This window comes from Ascidiella aspersa, chromosome 4 (assembly GCF_963924565.1).
Source record: "Ascidiella aspersa chromosome 4, kaAscAspe10.2, whole genome shotgun sequence".
NCBI classification, from domain to species: domain Eukaryota; kingdom Metazoa; phylum Chordata; class Ascidiacea; order Phlebobranchia; family Ascidiidae; genus Ascidiella; species Ascidiella aspersa.
In genome coordinates this window covers 1210067-1230186 of record NC_139450.1, presented here as the reverse complement: position 1 = coordinate 1230186, position 20120 = coordinate 1210067, and the positions used below count along the sequence as shown (strand labels likewise).

Genomic DNA, 20120 nt, shown 5'->3' with positions numbered 1-20120 from the left:
AGAGATCATCCCTGAGGCTATTCGTTTACAAATCAGTGGTTCAGCTTAATTATAAAGCAGGGGTTCATGAAAGCCTAGTTATTTTTTTTTTGCCAAGTATGCTAGGTAAAACGCTGTGTAGAAATTTTGTCTAATTCTAACTCTAATTGAGAATGCTACAGGCATATAAAAATTATCTTGATGAGTTAAGAATATTACTGCGATAGGTCACAAACATGAATATCGTTTATCAATGATTTTCTGCCCAGGAGGGTCTTGAAGTCTTGACAGTTGTCACCCCCTTTAAAATCTCAGTAAATATGGATCACAAAAACTCAAAACGTCATTGCTGCGTGCAACATTGCACCTGGAATTGAAAACCTGCTGGTGTTTAACGCGGCCACATTTTAATCACCGGTTGTTATCGTTGTTTCCTAAAGATGTCAACTTGTTATCAATCCAGGTAATTTTAAAAAGGCATGTCATGAAAAAAAATTTGGTGAAATGACCGTGCAACAACGTAGAAACCAGGGCATGTATTAGAAAATTAATATCGTTATCGGAATATTTAATATCCGGTGCAAAGTAAGCTGGTCAAGCGCGAAACGATTCTGTAGGTTGACTACCTCTTGGTGCCCAAACCTACATCTTAGCAGGCATGTGTTACTGCATTTATCAGCTCCAGTACACAGATAGTATACAATACATGAAAGCTTGTATGTTTGAATTAATTTTGAAGTGGCTTTCTCAGGAATGCATACATCATTGAATTAAACTCATTTGTTAGCCAGGTAGCTGGTACTTTGACGTCTGGTCTAGATTCCTAACACTTTTTTACAGCAACGAAATGACTGAGTTGTCAAATTGAAAATTGCAAAGAAGAAATAAAAATGGTAGAACAAATATAATAATAATACTCCATCCACTTGAACCAGAACCACTAATTCTTAGCAATATAAAACCCTGGACGAAAATGTGGTAGGATTCTAGAACAGAGACAAACCTTTCTGTTGCAAGCCGTTTTTAAAATGCGTTTAATGTTACAGAAACTCAATATATTTACATACCTCTGATCCTGTGTTCTATTCTTGTTTTCATCTTTAAGTTGAGTTGTCCAGAAGTGGAAATTAATTGTTTGGTTGTATTTGTTGCAGCTAAACAGCCAAGTGGGTCAACTTAAAACCTTGCTATAATACAACCTGTAGTCTAGAAAATAAATGTGAATTATAAGGCAGGTGCGCCAGGCCAGCAATTATTTATTTTTTTATTCCCCAAAAATAAACATGCATCCGAATTTTTACACACTTTTAAAAATTAGAAAAAGGCTATTTGCCGCCAACCTGTTACCAAAATTTGAAACTCAAAGTAGGGCAACCAATCCATTTTCCATTTATGGAAGAATAAGCCGGTTCCTGAGGTGTGAAATTTAAAGTTCGGTTAACAGCTATATAGAATTAGATTGCAACTAAGAAGTACGTTTCGCTTTAGATGCACAATATTTAGGTGAGGGCCGTGAGGGTGCGTCAAATATTATTATATTTATTGTTTAATATTATTTCTTAACCTACCCAAAACCACACCCCAACCCAAATAATGTTTGTTATGGTATGATTCTAGATCAAAGCCAAATTGTCACATAAACATTGAACTTGCTTGAGTTATCCAACAAACATACTCTTAGCAAAAAAACGAAAATGCTTGTTTACTCAGTTCACTGATTCCAGTCTAAATTTTCGTTAAATCAAAACACATTGTAACCTGTAACCTACAACCTCGCGTCCCACAACACTGACCTCTAATCTGCAACCGAGTGTTATTAAACAAAAAAACAAAACAAACAAAGTAAAAATATATTTTGGTTCGCATTTGTGTTTTTTAAATCCTAAGTTGACTGTCGGTATACCTAACAATATAGGGGTGCAAATAAATTATTTTTAAGGGACACAATTATAAATAAAACCGTAACTTTTGACATTATAGAGTTGCTCTACCGCTCCCGTGCGGATAGTTTACTTCCTAGTAGTTTCCGCTGGCGGTCGGCACCAGTATAACCACTGTCAATCAGGGGCAGAACTAGTTTTTTTGCAATCCTAAATCAGTCTAATTTTATTAAGATAAAGGCAGGAAAATGCACCACGATATACGAAAATCGCAAAAGTTTTAAATTAGTGTGAAATGGCCCTTGGGCCAGTTTGTAATATAGTGACGTCCCCAATGAATTACATTGGCAGGCCGGAACCCTCTCGCCGGTCACTGGCAGGTGACAACAATGTTGTTGCCACTGACAATTTTCAGTCATGTGAAAACTTAATATTTTAGCTTGGTTTGGGCGTTTAACTCGCATCAGTCGTTCGAGACTCTTCAGGTTTTATAGTTGGATGAGTTCCAATAAATCCAACAATACGTTAATCTGTTAAGTTCGAAGTTACCTTTTGTTTTTTAACCGATCTATTCAGGCGCGAACTGCAATCAACTTACATTGTTTCCAACCAGAAACAAAATCGCTGAAGTCAAAGAAGGTTTACATTATTACGCCTTAAAGCTATCATTTGCCACAGTTACGTGAAAAGCTTTGATATAAGCGCAGGTTACTGTTTTAAAATGACACAAACAAGCAAAAAAAAAAATAAAATAAACGTGTAAATTTACAAAGTCGATTATTTTGCTCCAACTTAGCTTAGCGTTAAAGAGTTTACAGAATCCAAGTTACCTCCCATTAATGTTATTGATAAATCAATCTTTCGTCGTAGAAATCGTTGTGTTTGATCGCAAATCATGGCTGAAAAACCTATATTACTGTTTATCGGACGAGTACCGCCAATTCGATATTGACGCTCTCTACAACTGTTTGTACAACCGTTATAGCTGTACAACTACAAACAAAACAGCACAATTGGAAGAAAGCTGCATTTAATAAATCTCAATAAGAACAAGATCGTTCCAAACAGCGCTCTGCGACAAAAAACAAATCAATCTGGAGCAAATGATAATAATGCAAGGCTGAATGTTATATGTCAACAGACTTACAGGCCTAAGATGTATTCGATATATCTAAAACGCCAGAAAATGTGATCTTTTTGAGCAGTGTTCGAAAATAATCGAAGTTGCAAGTTGCGGTAATTGTGTTTTGACACAACACATCACTTTGTCAATCTTGTGTGTTATGTAATTTATACTTTCCTACTTTTTAATTTTTTTAGAATGAATGGGTCAAGATGTTTTGTGTTTATCAGACAACACTTGGACTACAGTAAATATTTCATTTCAAGCGCGATATTTAATAACAGCAGGTTAGGACACAAAGAAACGGAACCAAGAAAAAACGCAAAAAAGGTCGGAAATAACAACACTTTGTAATTCTTCTACACTGGAAAACAAAAAAACGATGGGTCCATCGAAAAGCAATGTGCGACATTGACGTGGAAAACTTGAATGCGACAGTTTTAATGATGAATTCACCTGTTGGATTGCATAACATGAGTGCTTCACTTGAATTTTATTGTGTGATTATAGTAAATGTGTTTTAGCGACACAAAAACGGTTTGTTTTTCTTTATATCAAGTATGGTAAAATTAGGATTAACTTTGAAGCATAATGGTTGAAGGTTGTAGTAAGACGTAGTAAGAATATCAAAGCTCATACTTTAATACATCAAAGCTCCATTCGAATATCTCTTTATTCATTTTTCAACATAAATAAATAGTTATGTGGGCCAAAGTATAACGAAACTGTTATATAATAAATATAGTTGCCTAATATGCACATTTTGTTTATTATCTTGAAGATTATGTTTTTTTTTAATTGTGAATGGTTTGAACGTTCATATTTCATTCTAGCTTTTTTAGAGCTATCAAAAAACGAAAAACGCTGAATTTGTCTAATGATACAGCAGCTGGATCGAACTCAAAACCCTCGGAATTCGTAGTGATTCATTTGTGCTAACATCGTTATTCCCGCGAGTTCTCCAATCACCATGCTTACAAAAATGACGTCATGATTATGTCAGACGAGTATGACGTCACACCAGCGTAAAACTCGATCTATGACGTCACTAAAAATGTGTACACATTGTTTGCTTTGCTCGAAACACGTAAACTACAAGACGAGTGCATATCGGTAAAAAAGCGGCGTTATATTGTGACGTAACAGTAGAGAGACGCGCTACGATTGTTGTTGAAAAGTTGCGGCAGTAACTAACGCGGCAACTCTTAACCGAAATAGCGGATTTCAGTATTAACCAAAATTTGCAAGAACAATTGAACATTTTTTTCGTTAAAAATCGGCTTCTTACAAAAAAACGAAGAAAATAATCGAAAAAGTAACGCGGAACACCCAGGCTCGCCAAGCTGGACAAAGAGCGATATTTCAATAACATTCAGACTTGATATTAATATTTTAATTAGAAAATGATATATTAAGGACGTTAATAAATCTTTTTGCGGGTGCAATATTGTGGGTCAGACGCAGAGCTCGAAGTTTGTAGTTTGCGACCAACTCCAACATTTTGAGCCTTGCGGTCGAACCAAATAAAGATGTGATTTTATTTAATGTTGGGTCGTTCATAAACAGTGGTTCTCAAACTGTACCATGACAACCGCTTTAATTTAGCGCATAAGTGTAAAACTTATTGTGGTTAATAACCCATTTGTATCACAAATCATTCAGACAAGCATGTGAGACCTGAATGTACAATATATATTAGCTAAATGATAATAAGGTATTTGCCAATCGCCTTGCTATGTGGTTTGCGTGATTGTCATGATTTCATTTATAAAAAATTGTGACGCGTTTTTTTGCTATTTCTCACACATGAGAAAAAGTTTCAGAACCGCTGTTTACAACAATTGCAATATTCACGTCATAATGTGAAATAGAAACTTCTCGCTTTTTCCTTGACGAAACGCGCCCTTTAACCACAGACGCGTCCTAATCCCGCCCACAATGAGTGACGTCATACGACAGGGTGACGTAATAGTCTATAGTGACGTCACACAATGGAAGCGTCGGACACGGAGCCGACCACGAGCCGTTTGGGGGTGAAACTGGATGAGGGCTGGGGGCTTTGGACCGATTCCATATCGTACCCACCACTGGATGTCGCAACGCTCAACGTGTCATCGTCATCTTGGAGAAGCTGAAATTTTTTTTTTTTAATAACAATTAAATTTAGGGGGAAAAGCTCAGGATGGATAAATCAGGGTCGCAACACAAATTTATAAAAAATTCAATTTAAAGACATTTAAAAACTTTTGAAAAAAATCTTAAATAACAATATTTTTTTGTAGTAAGACGGAGAAAAAGTTTAGAATGTGCAAATCAGGAATTGTCAAATAAATTTATGAAGAAAATTCAAAGACTTTTTGAAAAAGTAAATTTATACGTTTTTAAAGACCTTTCGAAAACAGTATAAATGACATGGATCAACACCATTAAAAATGCTTAAAAATAAATTTTTAACGACAAAAAACATATTTTAAAAAAACACAAATCTTAAGCTAAACATAAATAAAGACATGGTGCCAACTCTGTATATGTTGCGATGAACTTCTGCTTCCAATGTAATTTCCAAGACAGGTTAAGAATGGAAACCATTTACGGGAATTTTATTACAATTTTCAAAATTGCAAGGTTATACAGAGTTTAGGATTGCCTGCAGTCTTTAACACATTTCAAAAACATAACGCGTCTCGTAAAACATCATTTCACATTAATTCGTCACAAACCTGCTCGTGTAGAATCTGCGACAGCTCGCCTGCCATTGTGACGTAACAGGTTTGCAGCGATTCGTGGTAGACTTGCTGATTGGCGGTCACCATCTGCTCGTTGATGTCCAGCGCTCGTCCGCACAAGTTCACGAATCGCCTGTGAGGTAACAATCAGATAAGATTCTTGACTAACTATTTATTGCAGCCTGTGTGAAGAGATTTTTCAAATTTTTGCGAGATTTTTGAGTTAGCTGCGGATAAGTCGTGAGTTTTTAACTTACTTGACTGTTTTTTTTTATCATTTTCAAAACTACGATAAACTATTTAAAATCCAGTTCTAAAGTAGCTGAGGTATAGGCTGAGTTGTAAAAAAAATATAACAACATACAAAGTCTTGTTATCATTTTGGAACACTATGCACGGGCATGTAATGAAGCTTTATAATAAATTTCAAAGCCTAAAGTGAAGTTTGAGTCACACTAACTGAAAACGGTACAAGTTCAAATCGAACGTCTTTATCAAGATGTCAGTTAAGAATAATTTTTTTTTTAACTAAAAATTACCAATAAAATTTAGAAATTTTAGCCACGAATTTTTTCAATTTTTATAAAGCATTTTGGCCCGACAAAATGCAGGTCTCTCGCAGTTTCGATGAGATCTTATGACGAGTGTTACCTGTAAACTTTGCGCAGCATCTCTGTCGTGTTTGCGGCGTGCTTTGAGATCTTGTCATCTTCCAGGAAAGCCTTAGCGTAAGCAAGAGGACCAGCGTTGACCTTTAAAGTTAAAAAATATCATTATAGTTAATTAGCGATGGATTAATCGTTATCCTGGCACGATCACCAAACTTTTTCCATAAAAAGCCGGATAAATCGAAGACAAGGATTCTTAAATCTTTTGGCGCGGACCCATAAAAAACATTCGGTTTGTGTGGGCCAGGGTCGGCAAAAAATATTTAGAGATCACGTCATAAAACAATTTAATCCTACGAAAGCAGCTATTTGTCGTAGTTTGGAAAAACCGTTTAACTTTCATTAATTAATGTTGATATGACATAGAAGTTATCAATTCTTGCTCCTGAAAGCGCTTTCACAAAAATGCTGACACCCAGTTTCAAATATAGAAACGTAACAATGAAAAATTACGAGTTTCATTTCATTTACTTGTCAGTGAAGAAATCTCGTTTAAAAAATGTCTAGACTTGTTTGCCTCATTAATCTTTGTTCACATACATAAACAGTTTTTTTTCTTAATTTTCAGAATATTGTATTTGCTATAAGAAATATGTTTTTTTATATTTTAAGAGGTAAAAGCTTAGTTTCCCGGTAAAATTGACTTGACATTCAACACCATTGACTTTCGGCTAGTTTTAGACAAACTATTTGCCAAAGCAACTTGAACATTATCAGATCCTAAGCCTGTTGTTTTTACTCCAAAAAATGCCAAACTGAAATCGAGTCTAACTACATTTAAGAGAAGGCGCCAAAGCCTTTTTTATAATAAATACATTTTTTTATGAAAATTGCCTTCATGTTTACCTGAACATTTTGGGCCTTCATGTTTACCTGAACATTAACGGATCCTTGCAAACGAAGTTGGAGCTTTTTCAGGTCGACGCGCTCAGCCGTGACCAGCTGTTCCAGTTCGTTGCACTTTGACGTCATCTCATCAAGGGCGACCTCTATTGGCTTGAGTTCGAAGCTTCGTGTTGTCGTCACAGGGATGCGCTTCTTGATGTATGGGAAACTGTGGGCCGCTGAATGACGTCATAAACATAAATTAGACCGCTTCAAGAGTGACAAGACTATTTTTTTTTTGACGGGTTCTGGCCGTCACATTTTAAAGCCCGGCAGGTTCACACGAGGAAATTAAAATAAGGTACAAAATGGCAAATCGTAAAAAAACAAAGAAAAAAACGAAATTGGTTTTATTTGAGGTTGAAAGGTGGCAAATTTTCTAAAAAGAAATGTCACAGAAGTGGTTAAAGATACTTCAAATATTTAATCTTTTCTTTACAGGCGACAAGTAGAAACTTTACCGAAATCAATCAGCCTGATCAGGATTTCCGTGCAAGAAGTCAGGCTTAGAAAACAACTAGCCTGCGGTGAGGTTCGAACTCACAACCTCCGGTCAAAACAAAGGATTGACACCTAATGGGTTAGTATTTTTGTAATGATTTAACTTAGCTTTTGTAAATATTATGCACGGAGTCGTGGTTGAAACATCGACAGATAGGCCCTTAGAGAGAAAATCTGTGGACAAAAATACCGCAAAGATATACCTTTGCGCGGAGCAAGACTCTTAATCGAAAATCACATGTAAGAACGATCTTTCTTTTGTAATTAGCTGAAACCCACTTGTAAGAATAGTTTTTCTTTTCCATTGCTCCTCTATGTCCCCTCTAGCGCGCCCCTGTGGTGTGAAGGGCGTCTCGAACACGAAGTTCCTGATGTTGTGTTGCTGCTCGAAGTAGTTCTTACGTTGTTCTCTCTCCTGTTCATCGAAGTAAGGTTGAACGTAGGTGACCTGGATGTAAGCGAACTTCGGGTCCAACTCCTTGCGGTTCACCTAAAAGATTAAAGTGTTTTGTTAACATTAAAGCGGGAAAAAAGGAAAAAAAGTATTAATTTTGGGTCGCGACCCGTAGATTAAAAAAACAAATGCTTAGCCTTAGGGTGTTAAGTTTGCCTACAAATTGGCTGAAGTTTGTTCAAATAATTTTAACATTAGTTGTTCTCAATGTGTTTATTTTTGGTGAAATTGACTTGGCTGCGATATTTTACTGTTTAAGTCGAACCCAGGCAGTGTTCACAAGTAGAATATTTTTTCCCAAGCTTAATACAAGCAAATATTTTTACCTTCCCGGATTCCTGGATAAGCTTGACCGCTTCCTGCCCGTATTTTCGCCCGTACATTCGCTGAAGTCGTTGGGAGATCTCGGAAAGCTGGGTAAGTTTTGGCTCCTGGGGGTAAAATTATTATTGTTGAAGCTTTTAGATGTAACTTAAATTTGTAGCAGGAGTGAAAGATGCTCAGGGCTACCATATAGTTTATGAAATAAAGTCTATTACATTGCAACGACGGAATAAGTCCTAAATTCGTCAGAATAGGTCCAAAACTCACCGAAATAAGACCTTAAACTTTAGGGATAAGGCCCCGGCTCTCTTATTTCAAACTGTGTTTTATTTCGACGATGATGCTATTCTTAAAAAACGTTAAGCGATATCACAAACCAACATGGTTCAAACTGACAATAACGCCCCATTCAAGGCAAATCTACCTTGTATATGTACTGTTTGCCATCTTCATCGTCGAAGAAGTTCTGCCCATATAAGGCAACCCGGAAGTAAGTTCCCAGCATTCGCTTGCCGTTCCGGTTCACTTCCGTGACCTTCTCGTAACCTTGCTTCAACGTGCTGTAGATGCCGATCAGCGACTGAAGTATAGAAGTGTAGGTATTAACGGTCACATATAAGAACTTTGCCATAATTTTTTTTGCGAAATGAAAATAAATGATGTTTAGATATTGTTGGATATTATTGGCAATCTTTAAAACAATTTCTTTACCTTTTCTTCGAATGGAAGAAAAATGTGTTTGGTTTATGCTTGGAAAGCACTTTGAAACCGAATGCGTAGTGGAATGCAATATATTTGCAAACCAATATAAACCTTCAGCCAGTAAAACTTTATCCGACATATTTTAACTCCATTGAGATATATTATGAAGCCGGAGCACATCATTAAGTTTCAATAATAATAAACCATTTAACAGAATATTATGCACAGTAAGTGGTTCGTATAATAACTGCTTCGAATGTTGGAGTGTTTAAGGGTAATTACAAGAATATTTCTTTAAAATACTTGAAGGGCTCAAAGTTATCGCAAGTCAGCAAAATGAGTTGAGAACCACTGCCTTGTAGCTTTTATTTTGAACAGTACTCAATCAGCAAGTAATGTGAAATAAATTGCATACTAACAATATTACACGGCTTAAGCACATGATTCAATTTAATCATCAAATGTTGTTCGTGAATGGTTTTTGCCTTAATCATAAACACACTGTTAACGTCGAAAATTCAGACGCAAGCGAAAAGGTAATAAAAATAAAATGTCACTAACATTTTTAAGGTGACATATTGCACAATTCTACTTCATCGATGTAGCTTGTTTTAAACATGTTCTTTGTGTGACGTAACAATCGCGTTCTTACCTCATAATCTCGCCTCTTCTCGTAGTAGGGGATTACCAGGTTGTATACGTAGACCATAAGCTCATATCGTTCAGCTTTTTGTAAATATTCAACGCAGTGGTGGAGCATTCTGGTGAGAACATCCTGAAAGAGAAAGAAATAGTGTTGATTGCAATCAGTGCAAAACAATTATCAACTTTTATTTCGTTTTATCTGTTCTGTTGTTAAACCTAAATTCAAATAGAAATCTTATCTATTAAATTTCTTTAATAATACCTGGCCATGAAATAAAATCACATAGTAGGAGTTGGTGCAAGCCAAATAGTAAGAGCATAATGGTTGGAGGTGGTAGTAAGAATAGCTAAGCCCATGCAGAGAAGTATGTGTCATTTTGACGTTTTGAATAAATCTTAAGCTAATGGCTGGAGGTTGTAGATAGACGTACAGTGAATATCAAAGCCCATATATAAGTAGGTAGCATTTTGAACATTTTCGAATAAGTCTTTACTCTTTTGAACTTTGAGACTATCGGTAAGTTTCTTGATACAATTTTTTGTGTACGATAAAAGTGCCAAAAATAAAAAGGTAGTTTTAACCTTTGTCCTTCTTTCAACAGTTATTATGCTGTTTTAATCTCGTTTATTGTAACGTTACAGTTAACCACTTAGCAAAAATACGAGCAAGGGTGCCGCGAGCCAAAAAGGTGGCAAAACACGAGTTGATGAATAAGCTTACCTCGTCATATTGCACATCTTGCATCCCAACATCTTCCTTGAGAGCGGATTCCTCCTTCTCAACGTTTGGTGAGATTGCTCGGAAGGCAGAACAACCTTTGGCGATCACACCTAAGGAATAGCAGTGTAAATTAACTCAATGTTTAATGCCTTGTATGTCTTATGGTTAGTAGTTTCTAAACTGTATACCTGGTGAAAAACTATATTGTAGGATTAACAATAAAACATAAATTTAAAAATCAGAGTAAAAACGGAATAAGACATTTTTTAAGAAAAAAATATTTCGCCTTTTTGGCATCGTCAGTTCCGTAATTGATGTATGATTCTGGTTTCACTCGATTTTTTAAACTTTGAGTTTTATTGTTCATTCTGCGTCAGCGAAACAGTGACCGACAAGCACAATGAAAAAAAAGCGTTTTTATGTAGCTTTCACTATAATTGCAAGACGTGTTTTGATACTTTTTGAAAACAGACGAAATAAAAACGCCAAGTTTTTTTAAAGGATAACAATAATAAATGGGTTAGGAAACAACGTTATATGTTTAAGCAGCGGATATTTTTTTGAAAGACGGACAACTATTGTGAGGAAAATAAGTGGTACATAGGTCTAAACCAGCACAAAGTATGCAATCGCCTGGTAAAAACAGTGATTTGTTGGATAGGTCTTCAATTGGTCTTGAAACACTTAAATTAAATAAATCTTCAGGCTACGCTAAGTCTTTTTGTCCACCGGACTTTATAAAACTATATGTTGAATTTTTGTTTAACTAAAGGTAGATACTTATGTAGCATTAGTCAGCTAAAGTTTAGCCACAGTTGCTTTATACAGTAGATATACACAGACAAGCAACGACGAAAAATTAAAGAAATTAAATGTTCCAGATCACAAACACAACGCAAAACAAGTATTGTTAGACGCATAATCGCGGGATTATGCATATTTTTTACACATAATCTTAAATTATAACAAATTTCCTTTGGGTTAATCAACAAATGCTGTTGAATAGTGCATCGGGTTTCTTGAATAAAAAAGGTCACATTTTACTAAACATTTTCCGTTCAGTTATTTAACTGAGGTTTTACGGACAAAATTGTAAAATTAAAATTGTTGCAAGTTCATTCTCGGATTTTGAAAGGAACATGAAATGAAAACCAACTAAATGCAAAATCAAAAAGTTCTTAAATTTGTTGGAAATCAAATTAGTTCAACAAATCAAGATACTTTACTAAACGAGCGGCAAGTAGTTCTATACTAAAAAAACTTATGGCATTTTTCAAAAAACTTTTATTTTTATTTTTTTCGATCAATATAGCTTTTCGGACAACCTTCAGATTATAAGTCAAAACGCTTTATACTGATTTTAGGTTGAAATCTGATTGAGTATAATCTCTTTGTGTGACTAAAAATAGAAAGCTAACAAAGTACACTGCGAGTTGTTTTTCTAGCCTGCCTTGCTTGCATTTGCATAATTGATCAAAAAGATTCGCTAAGTCTGCGATGACTTTCGGTGTACCTTATTAGTATCGTTTTTACAGCATTTTTTAAGCGACCTAAGTTTGATCAATTAAACAGCAACGATTGAGTTAAAAGTAAGATGTGCACAAATGTAAGAATGTAAGGCTAACTAAAGAACAATTAGTCATTGACCTAATTCAATTCAGAACCTGTGGGCACGATAAACATCAGGATTTACAGCATCCATATGTTGCAAAATTATCATTGTTTTTTATATACCTGCATGTTAATTTAAAAAAAAATTTGGCTGTTTCGTGCGACTCAACTGGTTAAATATTTGCATTAGTTGAACTGAAAACGGCTCGAAATAATTTGTTAACAAAATTATCAAAGAAATTCTCGAAAGATTCAAAACATCAATTTCTTGCTTTAATCAAAAGTCAAATCGCATGCAACGCAATCCGGGTCATCTCAGGCTCAAAAACATCCGTGTCAGTGGGGCAAATTATTCTCTCACTCTCACTCTGATAGCAAGTGGTCGAGTTTGTGTTTTCTTCCTGGGAAGAAGTAGCTTCCGGATCACTGGAGCCAAGAACGTGGTTGACAAAAGCGGAGGAGAGTCCGGAATAAACGGAGGAAGAGTCAGACGAGGATGAATCCCAAATCTCTGATCCGGGAGCGATCAAAGGTCAAGTTAGTTTCAAGACTTAAACGTTATTAATGCTCAAAGGTTGTTCGTAGACAACAAATTGTTTTTAACCAACCGCAAGGCCTGGTTTGTTTACATGTTTTATTGCAAGTATAGATCAGTTGCTTATTTCGCGACTTAAACGTTATCAAAGCTTAAAAGGGTGTTTGTTGGCTCAATAAGCTAAATCACTGGTTGTTAAACTGTGTGTAACGACGGCCTGGTGGGTTTAAATCTTCGAAGGGCGCGCACAATAATTCAGTATAGAAACGTAAATTTTCTAATAAAATGATTCTAGATATAATATTCCCTGAAGTGTGCATTTAAACTCTATATAACGAAATGATGCTAGTTGGTTATCATCCGACAATCCTATTTCGTTTTTCGAACAAAACGAGAAAAATAAGCAAATAGAAACTATTCAAATTCTTATTGCTGGGTGCTTTTTGTAATTTGGGATTTGTTAACCTGAATTTCGTTGGATATAAGCGAAAGGTTAAAGTGGACATAAATTGAATACTTCATAATTGGAATATTGCCAATTAAGACAGACGTAGATATTTTTTTCGAATTTTGCATTTCTGTTGCATCCAAAGGTGAAACCCTGAGGTGGCATTTGCTTAATCCGTATGTTTTATCTATTAAAAGTCCCAGAAAAGCAAGACACGCCTTTTTGGGGGTGTTGTTAAATACAACCTTAAAGATTATAAAAAAAAAAAAACGCTGACTATAACAATGTGTCTTGTTCATAATACCGAAAATGGTGTTATATTCCTTTTCTATATTAAATTTAAAAAAAAAATTAAAACCATTTTAACATTCTTATTTCTAGTCTGAAGTTTCCAATATATTTTTCAGAAAAAATTTAAAATTTCTACTTTATACATATAACACGCCAACCAAGACTCAGTATTTACCTTTTCTCTTCAAATACTCCGCAACCAAAGCAGCAATATGAACGTAGCACATGGCAGCCTGAAAACAATACATAAGATAAATTAATGGTTAATGGGTGGAAAAAAATAAGCCAAACTATGGAAAGACTGTTTTTAACATTGTTTTCTGGAAAAATGTTGGTAGATTAGGTATTTTTACCAGACAACAAAAACAAGTTTACAAGATCCATAAAAAATTTACTTTTTTACACCAAACCCACCACTACAGTGTATTCATTTATTCATAGACCTTTAATGTTTCGTAGAATGAGTTTGCAAAACCTAGCGTTTGAAAAAAAACTCGTGAAAAAGTTTTTTTACCTCTACAATTTTAAGTGGACGGATTTAAAATGCTGTAAGCCCCGTGTAGAAGGCAAGATGTTTCAATTAGTTAAGGAAGGCACTTTTAAATGTGTTAGTATCTGTACATATGTTCGACATTATATACGAACAAACTGTCTTCAACTAAATCAGGGGTGTCCAACAAGCGGCACGCGTGGCCAAATGTGGCACGCAATCAAATAAAAAATGGTAAAAAAAGTCGCTGCAATCACGACAACTAACAATTACTTCTAATACTATAACATTATATTGTAGTGGAGGCTAGCATTCACATAACTATAAAGTTTGGTGTGAAGAAACAAAAAGCAAAAGTCAGCCTGCTAACTCCACGTTTTATTATTTGTAAAAAAACGCTTTTATTATTAGAAAGAATTATATTACTAAACTTGGCACGGGAAGAAGTTATAGGATAAAAATTGGCACGCCGGCATGTTTGAGTTGGACAACCCTGATCTAAATATAAGCCAATGGGACAGAAATTAAAGTTTAATTTAACAAAAAATCTTTGAATAATTTTTTCCCATCAATTTACCACCCAATTTATTGTCAGAAATTTGCAGTTTAAATTTGTGACAATGACGCTTTGAAGAGTTTGTTTGTTTTGCATTTTAAACCCATTATTGCTTGAATTAGTTTTTTATCGTTATTTAACTTTGCAAATATATTATATCTCCAATCAAACCGCTATATGCGCAAACTTTACTCCAGACACGTCAACACACTCAAGGACACAAACAAAACAATACGGAGCCAGTATTGGCGCAATATTCGCCACTTCAACGTCAATAGAGGGTAAATGACGCACGGAGAAAATGTTCAAGCGGTAGAAGGTTTGTTTTCATACTCGTGAGGTTTTTTGCGCTTCTTGCAAACAGTGGTTTGGATTTTTGTCATGGCAAAAAAACTTGGATTATATGTTTTAAAAGTTAGGATTAATGAGTTAAAAAAACGCAAATAAAACTTCTAAAATCATAGCATGAATATTTAAATCTCGGGGAAGATTTCACGGTAATTTGTTTTAGAGACCGATAAAAAGCCTTACAATACAAACAATTAAAACTGAAAGGTAAAAAATGTCTTGATGGACTTAATAAAATATTCACACGCGCACCGGTCGAATCTGAACTATGATTCGAGTATGTATTTTGTAAATTTTCTTAACCAAAGGCGTTGTGAGTCTCAACGCATCCTCGAAAAATAACGGTTTCGGCGTTCAAAGTAACTTTGTTACGTCAGGTTTTGACGTATGTTTGTGAAGTTAGGTCTAAAAAAATTCCAAAAAAATCAAACAAAAATCCTGGATCCGAGCCTGGTCTTGGCTACAGAAAAAAATTAACAGCTTCCTTCTGTGTTTAGTGCAAGTAAACAAGTAAATGTATTCGCCAAACAGTGGTCCTTTAGGTCAAAGAATTCAAAATATCGCAGCAAAAACAAGAAAACAACCAGAAAAATACAACCACCGTCCCCTTCCACAAAAAAACAAATAGCCTGAAAACGCACCTAGCGTCGTGGGTTACACAAAAAAACCTTTTGAGGTTTGGGCTTTGAACTTTTTGACGTCAAGTTTTGACATAACTTTGTGAAGTTACTCCTGAAAAGAGCCATGTCCCCGTCAAACGAAAACCCTGGATTGACGCACGTTCTGGGCCACACAGAATATCTTACCTCTGAGTAGTTCCCGTGCTTCTGATGAACCCTTGCCATCGACTCCAGCCATGTTTTCCTCAGCTCGGGTGTAGCTGCGTACGACTTTGCCAGGGAACACTGGAGGTCAACCAACATCTCAGGGTCATCCTTGTGCTCCTTCATCGCTGCTGTGGCCATCAGAACAGTGCGGATCTTCTTACAGAGGTCCTTCACCTCAACTGGGAACGAAGTGCTCTGAAGAGAAACAGTGGATTTTTGGAGGATTTTGAAGTAGAGGAATTTTTTTGGGTAGTATAATTTCTGAAAAATGGATTTTAGGAAGGGATTTTTAAAGAAATTAACATTTTTTGTACTCCATAAGAAGTTATATTGTAAACATGTTAACAAAAAGAGAAGTTTTGAAGGATTTTAAAGCGAAAATTTTGGGGGTGGGTTAATTTGAAAAATTGGGATTTTTATATCTTAGAAATTGAACAAATCGGAAAAAAAAACACACAATCTGATTTTACAAAACAATCATATTCACCGGCGCAAAATTTCTATTCGAGAACTATTTAGAGATTGTTTTATTAGGTTTCATAACTTAGGCAGCGCAAAACAAGCATTTAACCTGTCCATAAAATATAAGTTTTACAAAGTGTTCCCATAGGCCGCACCACAGCTTGCCGAGATGCGATATAATTGGGCTAAAAGCTCTTTTAGCGTCGGTCAAAGAGCAATTTGCGGATTGTCAACGAGCGTATGGTGCTGGGCGTGCTGTGGTTGAGAAACTCGAGCCTGTATAACTGGTTCGTGCGAGGCGATAATGATATAAGTGGCGCTTTGAGGTTTCACCGGGCCAAAGGTCATGTGATATTCCGCTGCTCTGTACAGATCATCATTTCACGCATGCTTTACATAGCAATGTTAAGTCCAATTGCACGGTTATATAAGTAATGATGTTTCGCTGGAATTGTGAAAACGTAATTCGCAATTTGCGACACAACAAATTTAAAAAAGCTTAGATATAATTAAACTGTAAAAACAGAGTATTGGCTAGATGAGACTGATGTGTAATTGTTCCATTTAGCCGTTTCATTAAGCGTTTTGTATTGCAATCAATTTTCTGAGCAATTTAGTTTTGGGGTGAATTTTGAAGATTTGTTTTAGCCTATATTAATCACATTTTGTTAGTGGACTTATTTGTTTGTTGTTTTTGTTTTGCACAATGAATGTAGAAATTAAATCCGCGTATTTAGCCTTGTATAAAAATCGACGCCAAACCTATTCCATCAAAAACAACAGAGACCCTGCCTGGTTTGTTATGAAAATCTTTTAAGTATGCAGCAAAACAAGTCGTCATCACATTAACATCACAATAACTGATGATAATACAAGTTCGTATCGAAACGTCTTAATCAAGACGATGTCCATTTGCTCGACCTTTTTGCTTTGAGTTCATCATTAACAAGCTAGATTACAGATCCGTGCATAGCGAAGTGGTCATCAGGACTGGAGTTATTGCTTTCTGTGCAATTTGTTGAACTGTTGTGACTCGGTTGAGGCGAAGTTTCACCGGAAAGAAAGCAATTGGCAAGGGAAGGAAATCACAGCAAGCTCAAAGTCCTAACCGCTGTGGTTCATGGGGCAGTAGTTCATTGTTCTGAGAGTTATACCGCAATAGCGCAATGTTGAATGTAAATATACTAACTATATCAACATTGAGCTTAAAGTTTTTTAGTATTATAAAATACAGGCAATTCCTAACCGATGTTGTTAAGATGTAATTGATTGGTATGACAGCTATAGCCAAATGTAAATTTAGAATATGAAACATTTAGTTTAAGAATATGCAACATTTGGTCTAATTGGTCGAGTAGCGTTACTACTGTATTTTGAAATTCCTGAGTTTAAACTCTTAATGCTGTGTTTTTTTTACTGCTATAGTGCAATATAGAATGTAAATAGCGTAATCATTTGGAACGTTTTGCTTCATAAGTCTTGCTTCAAATCCTCACCAATGTTGTGGAGATGAATCGGTTGTTATAATAGCAACAAATCAATGTGGAATGCAAGTAAGCTAAACTAGTAAAATGGGCTAAAGTTTGCAGTTTTTAGAGGTGAAAACTCGACAAATTCTCAGGTTGCAAAGGAGTTGTTGTGGCTAAAAATAATTAATTTGGCTTTCTTTTTCGGTTGCGTGTTTCACTTGTATTAAACTGTAAGGAAGCTCAAAGTCTCAGTCGCTGTGGCATAGTAAAAATTATTTGTTGTGTCGGTCTACAGAGCACGGTGTGGTATGAATATTCGTTACATTTATAACAAGGCTTCGTAAAACAAGTAATTACAAGAAACCTGCTTCAGCCAACCCTTCATTCAAATATTTAACTAAATTTGAGCCTTAATTGCTAAGTCCCGAAAAATGCCTTTATTTTTGTTTAAATCGACAAAAAAATCAAGTTATTCAGGCTAGCTGTAGGTAAAAACGCGGTGGTAAATGACTAACGAACATTGAGGCATTCAATCTCTAAGGAAAGGCATCCTATTAATATAAGTTGACTTTTTAAATTCATTGTTACTGGGTTTGATTGATTCATGGCTTGAAGTGATTAGCAATTAGGGTTCCCAGTATTGTTTATAGAAACGTCATTTGCACTCCAAGACAAGCACGGTTCTGTTTCCTTGTTCAAAGGAAGCAGGTTTCCAAATATGTTGTTTCAGGGCCAGGGTACCAACTACTACGACGTCTGTTATTGTAAACTCAACGCGTTTCGATTAATTGCGCTGGCTTCAAACTGAAGAATTCGTTCAATTTTATGCGCAAGTAAAGGGCAGAGAAGGGAAGATATAACGGATTTACTTTTAAATCTAAAGAGCATTTAAAATGTTAAAAGTTGATTTCTGTTTCAAAAAAAGCATGTTTAGATATATGTTAGTGTATTTAAAACTTTGAGGCCACCTTTGCAAGTTCCGGGTACTAGGCAGATTTGTTATTTTAAACTGGACATAGTTTAACTCAGAAACTTTTTGTTTAAGAAAAGCTTTTCGTCAAATGAAAAGGTATTCTACTTGAAAATCTCGTTTGGAATTTTTAAGTTTTTGTTTAAAAAACAGACACGTAGACAGGGTTTATATTAGGAAACGACTGATTACTAAACAGTGTCATTTAAACTTTTAAGGCTACCTTTTCATAATTTCATAACAATGCGTAATCACGAAGTGTGCTGATTGAATTAAACTTAAGTTCACGATTGGACAAAACAGAAAATATTCGAGTTAAGGTCCTCCATAAAGCTGAATAAGGTTGATATCGTGGACAAGTGGTTAGCAAGAGGTCTGTGAAAGCCTTGTGAAGTTCAGTGGAAATTTTGAAGCGAGTGAAAGTGTTGTGACGCAGACCGCAGCTAATTAAAGCTTCTGGCTGGCGGAGGGAGCCATTATAGCTGTTATGGACGCACAGAGCAAATAAAGCATTTAACTTGGCGTTTTTACTGTTTTGTGGGCCGATAATTTGTTCTATCGCTACATTAAGGGAAGTAAAACGTTTGCGCGCTTAAGATAAACGCTTTACCGCCGCCATTAGAGCGATTTTATTTATTTGTTTTTGCAACAGGAGTAGTTGTATAGAGATTGCTGCAGGTCAATGTAAAAAAAGAAAGGCCTAATAATGTTTTGCAAAGTATAAATGTAAAGAAAAGTATAAATGTAAAGAATGTTAACCCTCACAAAAATCCGACGTTTTAAGTATTGTTTTGCAGAGATGAATGTAGAGATCCAGTTATACTTAACTGGTGCAAAAAAGCTGTGTTTTATAAATCTTAACAATGTTTTGCAGACGTGAATATGTGGCAGTCATATTTAACATTGAGGAAAAAGTTGGATTTTTATATTCTAAGAACGTTTTGCAGACGTACAAAGTATTGAACCTTTACAATAACGCCTTTGCTAGACGTTATAAATATATCGCTGCTAACAAGCCGCAAGAATTCATTGTTTTCTATTTTCTATAATAAATACACAGCCGGTATACAAAGCCTAGAGTCAGGAAACAGTATTGTCACTAATGCAGCATTCAATGCCTTCATTTTCCACCAGCCAAGTGTAGCGCGGTCTAATAATAAGCCTTTAATTGCTGCTGGCTTGCTGGGCAAATTACAAGTGATGTTTAGGGCGCTTATTTAGCATCAGATATGGGATTGGCGTGGGTAGGAAGCTTTACAGGTGATGGTTTGTATTTTAGGACGTTAATTTCTTCCACAGTTTGACCATTATAAAGTAAAGTTAGCAAAGCGTTGAACGATGTTTCAAAGATATGCTAGATATAGTTTGAATATTAACGTTCATATCAGGGAATCAAATCGAGAGATATAGGTGTGCCTCTTGCCATAAGAAACTAGTGATTGACATGGTTTTGCAATATCGCCAACCTATTTGAAAAGGAAGTTGTTGAACGGTTATCAATATGT

General features: G+C 35.5%; 1 protein-coding gene across 1 annotated transcript in view; it reads right to left on the bottom strand.

The window, feature by feature from the left end:
* Positions 1-4715: 4715 nt before the first annotated feature.
* LOC146146538 (dedicator of cytokinesis protein 9-like) overlaps positions 4716-20120 on the bottom strand; it is a 121980-nt gene continuing 106575 nt past the window's right edge. Inside the window, exons 37-47 of the mRNA XM_083388357.1 lie at positions 15694-15909; positions 13669-13726; positions 10609-10718; positions 9895-10017; positions 8965-9120; positions 8543-8647; positions 8042-8252; positions 7250-7440; positions 6360-6460; positions 5703-5841; positions 4716-5113 (exon numbers count right to left, since the gene is read on the bottom strand). Of these exons, the coding sequence (XP_083244483.1) occupies positions 4967-5113; positions 5703-5841; positions 6360-6460; positions 7250-7440; positions 8042-8252; positions 8543-8647; positions 8965-9120; positions 9895-10017; positions 10609-10718; positions 13669-13726; positions 15694-15909 (1557 nt within the window). The 3' untranslated portion in view covers positions 4716-4966. The remainder of the gene's footprint in view (positions 5114-5702; positions 5842-6359; positions 6461-7249; positions 7441-8041; positions 8253-8542; positions 8648-8964; positions 9121-9894; positions 10018-10608; positions 10719-13668; positions 13727-15693; positions 15910-20120) is intronic.